The sequence below is a fragment of the Lycorma delicatula genome, chromosome 3 (assembly GCF_047948215.1).
Source record: "Lycorma delicatula isolate Av1 chromosome 3, ASM4794821v1, whole genome shotgun sequence".
NCBI classification, from domain to species: domain Eukaryota; kingdom Metazoa; phylum Arthropoda; class Insecta; order Hemiptera; family Fulgoridae; genus Lycorma; species Lycorma delicatula.
In genome coordinates, this window is record NC_134457.1 from 89,011,585 (window position 1) to 89,027,940 (window position 16,356).

Here is a 16,356-nt window from a genome sequence, read left to right on the forward strand (position 1 = left end):
CAACATATGAGTATGGTAATACTCATATATACCTACTATATGGTAATATAGTAGGCAGAGTTCTCAACCCACCGAGCTGATGTAGTGGTTAACTTTTCATAGCAAATCAGCTGTTTTCGAAATCGAGAGTTCTAAGGTTCAAATCTTAGTCATGGCAGTTACTTTTTTATGGATTTGAATACTAGATCGTGGACACCAGTGTTCTTTCGTGGTTGTGTTTCAGTTAACCACACATCTCGGGAATGGTCGACCTGAGACTGTACAAGACTACACTTCATTTTCAATCATACATATCATCCTCATTTATCCTCTGAAGTGATACCTTATGGTGGTTACAGAGACTAAACAGAAAAAGAGAAAGGCAGATTCTCACTTCAACGTTCCTTACTGTTTGTTTTACATTGCCTGGCATAGTTTGTTCAGTCTCTCAGAATAAACAACAGTTTTATAGAAAGTTGATAAGAAGCCCACTATTACTGTGATAATCGATTGTTTCAAGTCTATAGATATTAACCCACCGGGTTGGTCTAGTGGTGAATGTGTGAAGTCGACTTCCAAATCAACTGATTTGGAAGTCGAGATCCAGCATTCAAGTCCTAGTAAAGTCAGTTATTTTTACACAGATTTGAATACTAGATCGTGGATACCGATGTTCTTTGGTGGTTAGGTTTTAATTAACCACACATATCAGTTCGACATAATGGTCGAACTGAGATTGTACAAGACTACACTTCATTTACACTCATATATATCATTCTCAATCATCCTCTGAAATATTATCTGAACGGTAATTACCAGAGGCTAAATGGGAAAAAGAAAGCTCTACAGACATGCCCACACACTTTATTTGTTACAATGCAGTCCAGGAAATCTTCACTTTTCCCCCATAATACATTTGCATCGTAGTTGCTAAATTTTTTGGTGATCATCTATTAGCTTATTTGGTACCCAATGCAGGTACAGTTTTCAATAACCTAATGCAACTTTTCCATAGTGGTTTCATAAATAACAGTTCCTGATACTTTTAAAAATTATTTATAAAAATTTAGAAGTTATTAATCCCCAGTCAACTAAAATTTTCTGTAGTTTCTGAATGACAATATTAATGATAATGGTTTGCCTTTCACCTTTTTTATCATGAACACCTTTTTTCTCTTTTAAGTTTACCTTACCATTTTGCCAGGTATTTATGCTTATTCATAATATTGTCATCATAAACGCAAAAAGATCATGATAATTTTAGCAGTAGTTTTTTATTTCAGCCAGGGAATCAAATTATAGATGATACCTTTAACTTAGATAGCACTTTAAATATATACTGCGACCACAATTTTGCTTTAAATGAGGCTTGCTAAACTGTACCTACCATGAAAATAACCTCTTATCTGACATGTAATACTACCGATTCTGGAAAAAAAATCCCTTGTATTTTTATTAGTTGTGCATCGTTAACTTCCAACTACTTCTCATATCCGAACATAAAAAAAATTAAAAGAAGTTTGTTAAAATACTTTATTTAGGAATTTAATAGAAACTTCTTAAATATATTTTTATGCAATAAAAAAATTTATTTATACAGCATTATAGAAAAGTTTATAGTAAAACATGAATCATAGAAAAGTCTGAAAGCAGAAAAATACTTATGAAAAAACAAAAAAGAGTTTATAAAAATAGGTAATCATTTAAAATTAGATAGATTGACAATGGTTAGAATGAAACTTTTTAAGATGTATTGGAGAAGAGAAAGTTTTGTTAGAATCTTATAAAAAGAATTAATAATTTAATAGTCCATTTTGAAATGTAACAAATTTTTTCAAGTAAATCCTGGAGTTTTCTAAGAAGCATAGTAAAGTAAAAAAGAAATGTACAACTGATATGCAGTATCACTAGTATTATTAATGTATGTGTAATATAAACTTAGTTTAATGAAAAAAGAATACATCAATTGAATAGAACATATTACCAGTTAATCAAAAATGTCTAATGATCTTTTGAATGATTTTCTATCTTTATAATTTGTTTTATTATGTTTGTAAAATTTTATATTAACTTACCTCCATATATTGTTTTTTGAATCAGTCTTAAATCATGTTATTCTTTATGAATATTTTTGTTGTATTTTTAGTTATGATCCCATATACACTCATTCTTTTTTAAGGCTAATTTTATATACATAACAGAAAATGTTTTTCATGTAAATTCAAACTTCAAACTTAGTCAATGATAAAAAAGCCTGTCTTATGTGATTATGATTTTTTTTCATATTTAAGAATTCTAATTACATCTTTCTGGATTCTTTTTAAATCAGAACATGAAGAAATAACTCACAAATAATTCTATATCTTTGATCATGATAAACTTTTTAATTTATTTTTTTATTATTCAGCCTTGCATAGCAATTTCTCTTCAAGTACATAAACCAGATGCTACTTTACCACATAAATCATCAATATATTTATTCCACTTTTATCATGGAATAAATAAGTTATCAACAGTGTAACTTCAAGAAATTTACAACTAGCATTTTCATTTACTGTATAAGTATACTTATTAATTAATATGCATAATTTGTGCCTTATTTTTTTTTCTGAGATATACAAACTTTTTTTTCTTTATTTCATATTAATTGTGGTATTTATAATTGTCATATTTATTTCATATTTTGTTTGTAGTGAGGAAATGTAAATCTTTATTTGGAAAAGATGATTGTTATATCATCTGTATGTACACATGGTAGTTGTACCCTGAATTAAACTGCTTCCTATTGTATTAATGTAAATAAAAAGTAAAGCATGATCTGAGATTGAACTCTATGAAATACCTAGTTCTGTTATTAGAATTTCCAAAAGTTATATCCTAACCTCACCTTTCTTATCTTAAGTGTTTTCTGTTATTGAAATAAGATTCTTACTAACTGATTGCAATGTTTGTTAACAGCTCTTAATTGCTTTCTCATAATTAAAGACATACATAAAAGATAACATAATTAAAGATGAAGTTTGTGATAAATTCCTCCAAAGAAAAGTGGAGAAGTGCATCAAGCATCATAACTGTCAAACAAACGACTGATAATTAAAAAAAAAAATGAAAGCATGATTACCTGATTAACCAATGTAAAATAAGTAAACAGCATAGTTACTAAACACTTTCATCTTATTGTAACTCTATGTTTAATTCTATTTAACTAAATCTTAAGAAAACTTAATAAATCATAGTGAAGAACAGTATCTTACATTATAAAATTGTAATCATATTATAAAAAGTAAAAGTTTCTTTTGATATATTAACAGAAAAGGTATATATCAAATAAAATGTTAATGGAAGAGTATTCAAGTATAATAAAATAATAAAGCAACCAAGCTATTACAAGTTGTAAAATGCAATTATCAAGAACTGCTGAATTTACTGAATGCTGTATTTGCTGATGCTAATGACTTTTTTTTAATTCTTGAAAACTGATCAGTTAACAGAAAAATTTCAGCTTTCTTCCTCCTCTCAATTCTGAATTCTTATAATCAGTTACTGAATATTTAATTTTAATTCTTTTCATTTATATTAATTATATTTATACACATACACAATTATCTGAAATATTTATATAATTCACTACTTTAAATGTATTTATGTTGAATTAACTATATTAAAACTGAAGAGAAATATAAACAGAAAAATGGTTTTATCTTAATTTTTTTCTGCTTAGGTATTGTTTTCTGGCATTTGGTTATGATGAGAGAGTAGTTGCATCAAGGGATAACTGCAGACTACTGTTAGTGAGGCTTAAAATGGATGGCTGGGCGCTTGGCAAGACTAAAGTTTTTCTTAAATATTATCATGTTGAGTATCTTGCTAAATTATATGAAGATCAGGTATGCATTGCAAAAGAAACATTTAAAAATAATCTGATTAATTAACTTATACTGTAAACTTAAATTTATTGACTATATTATAACCATTAAAAGTAAAATAGCAAAAAGATTAAAATATGTTTAAAAATGAATGCCTATTACTCAACATACATTTCAATTGTTGCTAATAATCCATAGATTAATCAGTTAGTTAAAAGTAAATAAAGATACTGATACTAGGCAGAATTAGTAAATACAAATTGTAATTTATTAATACAAGAATAAAACTACTTGTTTTTGTACTGTATACAGTAAGAAATATTTATAAGTACGCTAAAATGATAATACATTCTAAATGTGGAAAGAAATTTTGCTATTTCTGAAAATAGTTAAATACACTGTATTGCAGAATTGAATGACCCTAATGCTACGAGAAAAGATATAATACCCTGCACAGTGACTGTCTGCCTCATGCAAGCAAGCTTTTATTTCTTCATATGCATTGTACACGATTGAATACATAACTCTACTTTTGTAGCTGTTCTAATGGATTGGGCTGAGAAATTTGAAATTATTTTTGACAGTCGTAACTTAGTGTTGCAGTTTGTTTAATCACTGTGGCCTCGAAGAATTATCTCATAAATATATTAGTTAAATTTTTTGATAAGGCAAGTTTTTCACATTGGTTAAGCATTTTTTCACAAGCATTATTTTACAATTACAAGCATTCAGAAAGTCGCTGTGCAGTGTGCTTTAGAATTATGTGGTGAGTTTTGTATTTTCGGCGTTTGATTAGTTGTCCTGTGGGTTTGTTGGGCCTTACTCAGTAATGAATTAAGACGTAGTTGTTGAATTTTGATTGAATGTGCTTCATTTCGCTTCGTCTTTTGGAATCAATATTTGCGAGAAACGTAATAGTTCTTTCGTTAAAGGAACGCATTTTTCTCATTGAACACCTCTTTCGTGAATGTGACAAGTATACAGACTTATTAAAGCATAAGTTTTCTGAAAAGTTTCAAAATGCTCCTGTTCCTCATTGCACTGTAGTTCGAACTCTTATCAAAACATTTCAGGCAACAGCCTCTGTTGAGGATGCTGATCAATGTGAAAGACCACCTAAACTAAACACACAGAAGCTGCTTGATTTTTAAAATGTTATGGCCAAAAGTCCATAAAAGTCAATGCATACGTTAGCATAACAACAAGATGTCAGACTTGTTATTGCATATAAAGTGTAAGAAAGGAATTGAAACTTTTACTCCACAAAGTAATGTATTTAATGATATTTCCTACAATAACATAACCTTTAGTTCTTATCTCAATAAAAAGTGAAAGAGTGTGAACTACTTAAGTAAGCATTATTCAGAGATTCGTGAAGTTAAGTGAAACACATTTTTCTAGTTGTAGTTGATGACAAACTTTGTTTTATATCAGTTATATGAATAACAGTACACTACAGTTTACCGATAGTTAAATCACAGAAGTCAGCTAATGGGCAAGATAGTAAATCTATAACTTAATATGTGAACTTGCATTTGAACTTATTTTACAATTTAACAATGCAATCGGAGTGAACCCTATTTATCATCCAGAATGGATTATGATTATCCGATCACATTTAATCGGGACATTTGTTCCTGCACCACTAACATCCAACCATGATTTTGTACTCAAACAGGATGTTAAAATATACAATTTGTCCAAATAAACAGTCGAAGAATTTTCTTTACACCACAAAGCCTAACTCTTCCTCTTACACCGAATTTCTTCTTTCTCAATCTAATGTTTTCTGTTATTATCAGTTTTACACCACAAAGCCTAACTTTTTCAGGATAGCTGCTAGTGTAGTTCTAGAACCTTTAAATTGAATACTCTTCTGAAGTACATCGCATAGTTTAATATAGGCAGTTCATCATTTTCTGTGTGAAACTCGTTAACTGTTCAGCATATACAATGCCTTGATCAAAACTGTCTTATTCACTAACTGGTTTTGAACCTTTTTTATACTTTTTGCTGAACAGCACAACTGTGATTTAGATTTTAAAAGATCCTGCTTCTCTTTACAAAGTTTTTGAATTTGCAATTTTGAAATTCCACAAGCTGCAGCTTCAGCGGTTCTTTCTTCACATTTTTGAATGCGTATTAAATGTTTGTCATCTTATGATTTTGCTAACTTTATAAGTTCTTTTTTCATAAAATTGTGTACATTATCAACTATTTCATGTGCTTGATTCACACATGTTTGATCGTGTGTTTTACTCTCATTATCAATAACGTGTACAATGAATGTCTTAAATTTGTTTAGGTCTTCCACACACATGCCACCAAAAATACTCTCAGCCTCCTCCTACTAACCACCCACTCTCCTCCCAGTTACCACCCACCATCCGCCTTCCCTCCGTAGACTTGCTCAGTACTATAAGGTTCTCTTCTTTACTGCTGATTTCCCAATTAAACTTGCAGAATTGCATGTTTACTGTCTGATAAAGTTTGAGTCCTAACTGAAATCATATACACTAAAAGCATTCCTATGAAAATTAGCGTAGCATTCCTATGTGTCCACACATATTCCATTGTAGATGAATGCGAAACAAAAGATCCATTCTCATCTAAAAATTTTTTTTTTCATCTTACATATAGGGTTTAGTAAAGTGACTTATTCAGAATTTGAGATATTAAATTATATCAATAATTCATTGTTTTTATATACTTATATGAATAAAATCCTACACAATTACTGAAAGTACAAAATCCAACATTTTTTTCCAGTGCAGTCATTATGCATTATAATTGGGTTTTACAAGGGTCGTCCAGAAAGTAAAAGTTTTTGTTTTATAACAAATTTATTGTATTTATTTTAATTGTAATATATACATCAAAATCTACATTCTTGTTATTTTTCCACATAATCACCACCTAGTTCAAGCATTTGTCAAATTGTGGCACCAGTTTTTCCATTCTGTCATCAAAGAAGTTTGCCGCCAATCCATTAAGCCACTCATGAACAGCTGGCTTGATGTCAACGTCGGTTTCATATAACAGAGACCATGAACATACAGGAAATTTATCACTAGATCCATCTAATGTGAAACGCCGGTTCTCTTTAAGATGATGGTCAATCTGCTCTTTCAACTGTTCACTAATGAGAGTAGGGTGCCCTGAGTGTTGCTCATCATGAGCAGATGTTCTCTCTGCTTAAATAAACGACACCATTTCCTTGAATTTACTTCATTCATTACGCTGTCACCATATACAGCGATAATTTGATAATGAATTTCCACAAAACAATCACCTTGCGCATTCAAAAAATGTATAACCGATTGTATCTCACAGTGAGGAATTTTAAATTTTTTTTATTCATTATAAACACTCACATAATTACTCCATGTCACACTACCACTAAAATCCTTTACAGCGCTAGCAGAACAACTGAAACCAGCTGGCATTGACCCATTGTTGTGAGTGAAGCTGCATGCATGCAGTGCCCAAATGGTTCTTACATTCTGGACAACCTACATAATTAACAAAGAATAGAAAAATTTTAAGAAGACCCTACTCATTTAAAATATTAAGAATTTGTGGTGAAAATACACATTCATTAACATTGAATAGACTTCCTTATATATAAATGCATACGTGTATATATTCATTTCTCCACAGTTATTAATTTATAAGAATTATATATTCCAATTTTTCATTTCCAGGTGCGTAAAATTATTGTTGTTCAGGCAGCAGTGCGGCGTTGGCTTGCAAAAACAAGATATCAAAAAGCAAAATGGGCAATGGCCTCCAGTGTTGTTACATTGCAACGTTATGTTAGAGGTTGGATAGCCAGAAAAAATGTGGAAACATTGAAAAGTAGACGCCATTCAAAAGAACAAATAATAGAGGCTGAAATGTTAAAGAATGCTAGAAATGTTGAATTATTGAAAAATGAAGCTAACAAAGAAAATGATATCACTGCTAATCAAATTGCAGATTTTGGGAAAATCAATAGAGATGATATACCGACTCCTTGGGGTAATGTAAAAATGAAAAGAAAATTATTTTGTCAGTTAGAAGACAAAGATGAAGCTGCAACTGTGATACAAAGCCGTAAGTTAACATACAAGTATTTCCTTTAAATGAAGTCATTATAATTACTTTAATTAAGAATATTAAATTAAATAACCACAGTGAATTGCTGTAAGTTAGCACTTAAGTTCTGAGACTCATTTCGCTTGTTCCACTCTGAAAAACATGTTTACCAATAATTTTCGTTTTCTGAGTAAAACAATCTGTGTTACAAGACAAGTTACTAATTGCTGTTTATGAAATTATGAAATGTCCTTATCTATTGAAACCCTGTTTATGACTATTGAATTAACATTTTCAATCCATAGTTGTTTTTTTTTAACAGTCAACCTTTTTCTTTTTGTCATCACAAATCAGCTGATTTTAAAGTCAATGAGTTCTAAGGTTCAAATCCTAGTAAAGGCAGTTACTTTTATATGGATTGAATACTAGATCATGGATACTGGTGTGCTTTCGTGGTTGGGTTTCAATTAACCACACATCTCAGGAATGGTCAACCTGAGACTGTAGAAGATTGCACTTCATTAACATTCATGCATATCATCTCAATCATCCCCTGAAGTAATACCTTATGGTGTAGGTCAGGAGGCTAAATAGAAAAAGAGAGAATCTTTTGTCTTCTTTAATAGCACCTTCTTGTTCTTAATTATGCTTTTAATTGGCCAGTATTTCCTCCAGGATACAGTAATTCTCTCTACACATGGTGAAAAACTGCTCGTTCAGTTATTTGGTTATTTTAAAAGACATCTTTAATTTTTCTGAAGTTATCTTCATAAACACTTTACTCATGTTAATATCGTGATTAATATTATCATTTATGAAATTTTATTAGACAGAGTAACAGTAATTTATTTGTTACAGATTTTAGGGGATATACTGTTAGAAGAAGATGGGCTCCAGAAGTAGCCCGAAGAAAGCAGACTTCTGGACAGGTAATAAATATTGTTATTTTAATTACATCATTTTAGAATTATCATTAATCTTCTTCTCTTTATTGATTTAATTATTTATTATTTTTGTACTAATTATTAATACTGTTAGATGGGTGTAATTTATTTATCACACAGATTTTACAGTATTTTTTTGTTAGTTTAAATATTTAATTATTTTCTACAGTTCTTTCAGTATAGTTAATTAATCTCTTTTATATTGTTGTTTATTAATAAATGAATTTAGACGTTAAATTTATTCAGTGTTTATTGCTCATATTTTTTGGATGTTGCAACGTTCTGGTTTGTTAAGTCTCCAGACAATGTGTTTATAAAGTGCTAGATTTTACATGATTAACGCTGTTTTTTGAGTTCAATAACTCAGCCCAGAAGAACTAAAGTCTCAATTATGTTTCTCTATACTGTTCACTAATGAGAAGCAAATATAAATTATCCCATTTTTAATCCAGAGTAACCCATTTTTAATTCCAGTTTAATTTATTTCCATTTTTACTTTCCATCTGTAATGATTGTAAATAAACTGTGAAAAAAGTTTTTATTCCAATGAACCAAAACTCCAAAATATTTATTTTTGTCAGATGAATGTTCATGCATGTGTAAACACGTACATTGGACTGTATTTGGTCTTATAAAGCTTTCTTCAATTTTAGTAGACAGGTACTTACTACCTTCAGGGAGAAAGAATGTACAAGAGGTTATCTCTAAAGTAAAGACTGTTTCATTGTAAAAAAGTTTATCTTGAAAACTTTATAAATACTTTTTATTTTTTTAAACTACATACCTTATACTAGTTCTTTATATAATTGCCACATGAATTAAGAAATTTATCATAGCGATACACCAGCTTCAATACAATCTCATTGTACTCTTCTGCCACCAGTCCATTTAGCCACTGATTAACAGCATTTTTAAGTTCATCGTCATGAATTGCTTTCTACTCAAATATTCTTTCAATTTCCCAAACAATTAATCAGAAGAAGCCAGATGAAGTCCAGACTATATGGTGGGTGATCGAAAATTTCCCGTCCAAATGATCTCAGCATACCGCATGTCAGACTTGCAACATGAGGACGTGCAGCAAGACAATGCCATCAGTCAGCTGCCCACATTGCCAATTTTGAATGGCACGCTGTAACTTATGCAGAGTTTTGGAGTAGGCTTCTGCATTTATAGTCATTCCACATGGCATGAAATCAATCAGCAGTATGCCAAACCGATCCCAAAAGACTGTGGCCATCAGTTTGCATCCAAATGGCTGTAGCTTGACCTTTGTCGGTCTGGTTGGTGATTGAGGATGATGCCATTCACTTTATTGCTGTTTTCTCAGTGGCATGTAATACAAAATCCATTTTTCATCACCGGTAACAATTTAATTAAGGAACTCATCACCTTTTTCTTGTAGCACATCAAAATTCCAAAGCAGATCTCCTTCAGATTTTTTTGTGACGTAGCGTTAAAACGTGCAGCACCCAATGTGTACAAACCTTTCTAAAGCCTAAATGGTCATTAACAATGTGACCAATAACAGCTCTTGAAACATCAGGAAAAAAAAGGGCCAGGTCGGAAATTGTTGAGCGACAGTGTTTTCTGATTTTATCAACACATTGCAACAAGTCCTTGGTGATTGAGGGTCTTCCCTAATGTTCTTCATCATCTACATTAATTCTGTTATTTCTAAACCTTTCATACCATTTTCAGACGTTTCTTTCATTCACTACATTATCACCGTACACAGCAACCAACTGCCTATGAATTTCAGCCGGTTTAATATTTTAGTGGTTTAAAAAACATATGACTCCACACATTTCACAGTGTCGGTGGCAATATTCATTTTTCTATTCGTTTTATAACATAATAACTCACACTTAATCAAGGATACTACAATGCAATAACTTACAGATAATAATGCAGTGTGTACATTACTAGCGTGGCTATGAACGACACAGGTTTGCCAACCTTAAGGAGAGAAATCTCCCACCGGTCTTTACTTTAGAGATATCCCTCATATTAAAATTTTGCAAAAACTGGAAAAAGAGGTGGGGGTGTTTTGGCCAAAATAATATTTCAAATATTTTATTGGGGCACTTAAGCAAAAATGTTTTTCACAAAAGTTGAAATTTTTATAATCAAGGTCACAAATTACCAAAAGTTATTTAATATTCACTCCTTCCCCGGAAAATTACTTTATGAATTTTTCTTCTTGTAACCTTATCTTGCTTCAGAAAAGAAATTAATGGATGTTTTTCCATCTGTATTTTCTTAATTGATAGGTCTTCAAACCACTAAACAATGTTTTTGCCCACCCAACAATGATCTGTGGTAACAAAAAATATTTTTTAAACTTTTTTTTAATTTATTTTATATTTAAGCCCATCTCACAATTTACCTATTGCATTTAAAATGAAAAAAATCTTAATTTTCTGATAACCCTTACTTTTTAGTATTTCTTGAAAAAAAAATAATTAGCCAAAAATTTTCTCCCCTTTCTAGAATATTACAACTTCCTTTATTTAAAATTACGGTGTATCTTTGTATTTTTTTTTATACAATTTTAAATAGTTATTTTTTTAAAATTATTATTTCCACCTAGGGATTATTTTCTTAAAAATTAATTTTACTTGAATGCTTCCCTCTTAACTATGGGAGCTCAAAAATTAAAAAAAAAAAAACATTGTTTTGCAATTTCAGATTTGTAATGCCCAAAATGTATTTTATTAAACAATAAAGTCACTAAAATAACTTAACACCATTTCCCCGATGGGGAGCTCCCAAACTTTCTTAAAAATTAAAAAAAGATTTTTTTTCTATTTAACTTGACCTGCATAGCCAGTAAAGTTATGTAATTCATTGCTAGCTTTTTTCCCTAGTTTGCCAGTGACATTCTTTGGCTGTAATTTGCAAAAAAATTATTTATTTATTCAGTTTGATAAATGAACTTTTCAGTTGATGCCTTATAAAATAAAATAAATGAAAATAATTATGCTGTTTCTGCCCTATAAAACTTAAATTGAGCCATACAAAAAAAAAGAAGAAATCTTATAAAAAAGGACTATTTTGTGACAAAGTATTGACGTGAATTCAGTTGTAAAATCTGCTGTTTTACCAGCAGATTCAAATAGATTATATATTTTTATCAACTGTAATACCGTTAAATTAGTTTTACTTAATTTTCATATGTATCAGCCTTGAATCAATAATTTTATTGATTGTACAAAACAATATTATTCATTCAAAATGTGTTAACTTCCTTATTATAGATTTGTTTTAAGATAATATATTATTTTCTGATGAAAAAATATTGTATATAATTAATACAGTAATTATTATTTGTAATTAGTCGTATAAATGTTAACTCTTTATTTAATAATATAAATTATTTTTTAACAAAATTTAAAATTTTATTTGATCACTGTTGGAGTCATAATTTTTCTCTATTAAATAATTTATTAGTTTTAATAATAATACATTTAAAAAAGAAAATAAGAAGCAAAATACAATAGTGACATCAATATTTTATTTTTTACAGAAAGCTGTTCTTGTAGCACCATTAAAAAGGCCAACAACAGACCGTCAAGCTCAGCTGATTACTCTTTCACAGGATGTAAGTTTAATAGTGTTTATGGAATTTTTTTCATAAAGTTATATTTAGTTGACTAAATATAGTTCATTTAAAAAGTATCATACAGAAAATTTAAAGATTTTTCATCAAAAACTTTTAATTAATTATGCATTGCATTACAGCAAGTTTTTAGGTGAAAATAACGTAAGTCTGTGCAGGGATCTGTATGTGCTTTTGAGTTAAAAGCTTTTTAACAAGCTTTATAGTTTGGAACAAGCTTCTGATTGAATAGGAAGAGGCTATGAAGTCATGAAAGAGATAGAGATTCCAAAGAAGCTGAAATTGTCAGCATTCTGATGAGTTTATCAGCAGCATTTTTTTTCTTTTTTTCTTTTTCCTGTTTAGCCTCCGGTAACTACCGTTTAGATAATTCTTCAGAGGATGAATGAGGATGATATGTATGAGTGTAAATGAAGTGTAGTCTTGTACATTCTCAGTTCGACCATTCCTGAGATGTGTGGTTAATTGAAACCCAACCACCAAAGAACACCGGTATCCACGATCTAGTATTCAAATCCATGTAAAAACATCTGGCTTTACTAGGACTTGAACGCTGTAACTCTCGACTTCCAAATCAGCTGATTTGGGAAGACGCGTTAACCACTAGACCAACCGGTGGGTTAGCAGCATTATTTATACTAGCCTTACATTACGCTGTAAAGATCTGGATCAGGAAGACACAATTTTCAATAAGGCTAATCATAACTTTGCATATGCAGATGACATTTTCATTGTGACTAAGTCAAAGGAAAGATTAGATCAAGTGATTAGGGCACTTAGAAGCACAAGTGAAATAGGTCGTAAAGTAAATGGAAGTAAAATAAAATATATGGTTATGTCACTTTCAGAAGCTAGGAGGCAGACCTAAAATTTTAGTGAAAAATTGTTTGAGGGAGTTATAGCTTCAAACACTTGGGGAATGTAGTTGATAGTGATGTTAAGATAAATAGTGTGGTAATGAAAACAATACAACCTGGGAATAAAGCATACTTTGCCAATTTACAAAAGTTCTAAAGCAAGTTAACAAGCAGAAAGGCAAATCTGCAAATATACAAAACTCTAACAACACCAGTAGCTACTTATGGATCTGAGACCCTGGATGTTGACAGTATGACATTAATATATTAAGAACATTTGAAAGAAAAATAGCCAGGCAAATTTATGGTCCTGTACAGAAGAACAGAGTATGGAGAATTCATAACAATGAGGAGTTAAACAGAAAAGTTGAGGTGAAAAAAATTGTATGCTCTGTGAAGGCTCAGAGACTACCATGGCTGGAACAAGTAACAAGGATGACTGATGGGACAGTGCCTAAAAAGATATTAAGTGCAAAAATAAATATTATAAAAAAAAGAGGTAGATCAAGGTTGAGAAGAATGGAAAATATTTTATGATAGATTTGAGGGTGATAAAGGTCACATGATAGAAGGAGAGGATGAAGAATAGAATGAGGTGGAGGTAAGTTGTTATGGAAGCCAAGGCATACTTCAGGAAATGGCCATGAAAAGAAGAAGAAGAATTATTTAAAATAAAATCATGAAATAATGTTAAGGTAATTACAATAATGTTAAGGCACAATAAATTATACTTGTACATAGAAACATTAAATATAAAAAATAACTACGAAATAATTCACAATCCGAAGATTTAAATATCCAGATAGCAATTAAAATCCAAAGGTGTTAAAATATCCTGAAATTTCACTTTGTGGGCAACAGATATACTAACATTATCATTAATGAAATTCCATCCATGCAGTCAATAATGATATATCTACCTAAAACACAATACAATGGTTTTATCAATATTTACAACCCATCTAGTGAATAATCTTTTGAATTACTGTCATATATTTTCAATTCCTTTTAAATAATTATTTTCAAATTTAGATACAGTTGTGCCATCTGTGAAGAAGATAAAATGAATAGTACAAGTTGTTGATGCAGATCATTAATAAGCAGAAGAAATGCAAAGGACTGAAGACACTTTCAGTGGCACACCCTGAAGTGAGGACCTATGTTTTCTCCATAATTTGTTCAGATAAATTGCACTACTGTTCTTCAAATATCCTTTCTTTAAAATTCATTGGTATCTGTTTTTTGCTGCTAAATTAATTATTTATTTTTTATCTACAATCTGCAGTAACAAATCATCAGAGAATGAATTTTTGAAATTCTAATCCACTTTAAAAATGTAATAATAGAAATCAAATAAGGCCCCAAATTTATACATTAAAATATACTGAGAGAAGTAATTAGGATGTTTCTAGAGTTATGTATACTACTAAAAACAGCTATTTTGACAGAACTTTGTTTTATAGGTTCATATGAATAACCAAGAAGTACACAAGTACCTGCGCCGAAATAAACAAGGCATTCGATTAAATGAAGTTGAAGAAACTAAAAGAAATTATGCTCAGGTAATGTATCTTCTTTTTTTAATAAATTTTAAGAATTTCTCATCTGCATTTTTTATCACTTCATTGTAATAATAAAAAAAAAGTTTCTCTGATTAGGTTTGTCTCTTTTTTAAGTTTATAAATTGTGAGATTGTGAACCTGTTTATGGTGTTTATGATAACTACTGACCTGTAGCAAAAATCTTTCATTAAGTTATACTTTTTTGCATTGGAGATCTGCTTTAAGTTAGTAAATTTTATTTCAGAAATGACAAATAAAATGAATGACTTTCATCCAAGAAAATGCAGTTTGTTCTTTAATACTTATCCTCCAAATTATTTTTATGATGTTTTCACAAATTTTTCTAATTTTTAAGTAATATAAATGTTTTTATCTTGTATTATTGAAAAATAATGTTAATAAGGTAATGAAATTAGGTATTAATGAAAATTAATATTTTTTAATATTATTGTTTAAAAATAGGCATTCCGGTGACCTCCATGGCAGAGTGTTAACATTTCAGCATTCTGCGGAACCATGGATTCAGAGATCCCAGGTTCAAATCTCTGTCAAGCATGGCATTTTTCATACACTATAAATTTCCATTTTTATATTGCCATGTTCATGCATCATTGTAAGCTTCTGTGGTGAATTAATTTCTAATCTTGTTGAAAGAAAAAAGTCACATAAAAAAGTGGACCCCAAAGTTGTAATTCTTTCCTTGCATTGGTTATTTTATTCTTATATATTGGAAAAATAACTATACACGATAAAAGTTACCCAAGATTTCTTTTTAGAGTGGTTTATTATGAAGTTTTATTTTAAAATTGTCATTGTATGTTTAAATAAACAAAAAAAAAAATTTTTTTAAATTCACAATATCTTTATTTATTTCTGCTCCCCCACCTCCAAAATCACCTTTCAAGAAAATGTTTTGATTTTTCTATGGTTGCTATGTTAAATGGAAGAAAAGTAAAAAAAAAAATTCCACTAAAAATGTTTAACCAATAAAAGGCCTACCTAAAATTTCTTTTTTGTGGGTGGGGGTGAACAGTGATAACATTTTATAGTAATATTATTAGTAAAAGTGTATTATTTAATATTAAAAGTTAAAATAATTCAAAAAGTGTTTGAAAAATTTCAAAAACGTTTATTTTTTAATTTTGACCAGCTCCTCCACCCACAACAATGCCCTCAAAGAATTTTTTTGATTGCTTGTACTACTACTATTCCTCGGAAGATATTAAAAAAATTCAGTTTAATAATATATAATAAATAAAATATATCTTTTTCGGTTTTTGTAGAAGGCGGAAATTTTGGGGAAAGTTTTTTTCTTTTAAATAATAAGATAAGCATGCACGCATCTACTAGACTTAATATAAAGTTGGTTATTTTAACAAAAGTTTGAGCAGAAGACCCCAAAAACCCACTCCATGAAGATATTGACCTCAAAATTTTACTAATAAATTG

The 16,356-nt window shown here is 29.9% G+C and overlaps 1 protein-coding gene across 5 annotated transcripts in view; it reads left to right on the forward strand.

The window, feature by feature from the left end:
• LOC142321782 (myosin-IIIa-like) overlaps positions 1-16,356 on the forward strand; it is a 361,639-nt gene that overhangs the window by 316,053 nt on the left and 29,230 nt on the right. For all 5 annotated transcript variants that reach the window (XM_075360160.1, XM_075360163.1, XM_075360158.1 and 2 more), the window contains exons 18-22: positions 3,701-3,866; positions 7,550-7,940; positions 8,781-8,851; positions 12,396-12,470; positions 14,809-14,907. In XM_075360160.1, coding sequence (XP_075216275.1) covers positions 3,701-3,866; positions 7,550-7,940; positions 8,781-8,851; positions 12,396-12,470; positions 14,809-14,907 — 802 coding nt within the window. The remainder of the gene's footprint in view (positions 1-3,700; positions 3,867-7,549; positions 7,941-8,780; positions 8,852-12,395; positions 12,471-14,808; positions 14,908-16,356) is intronic.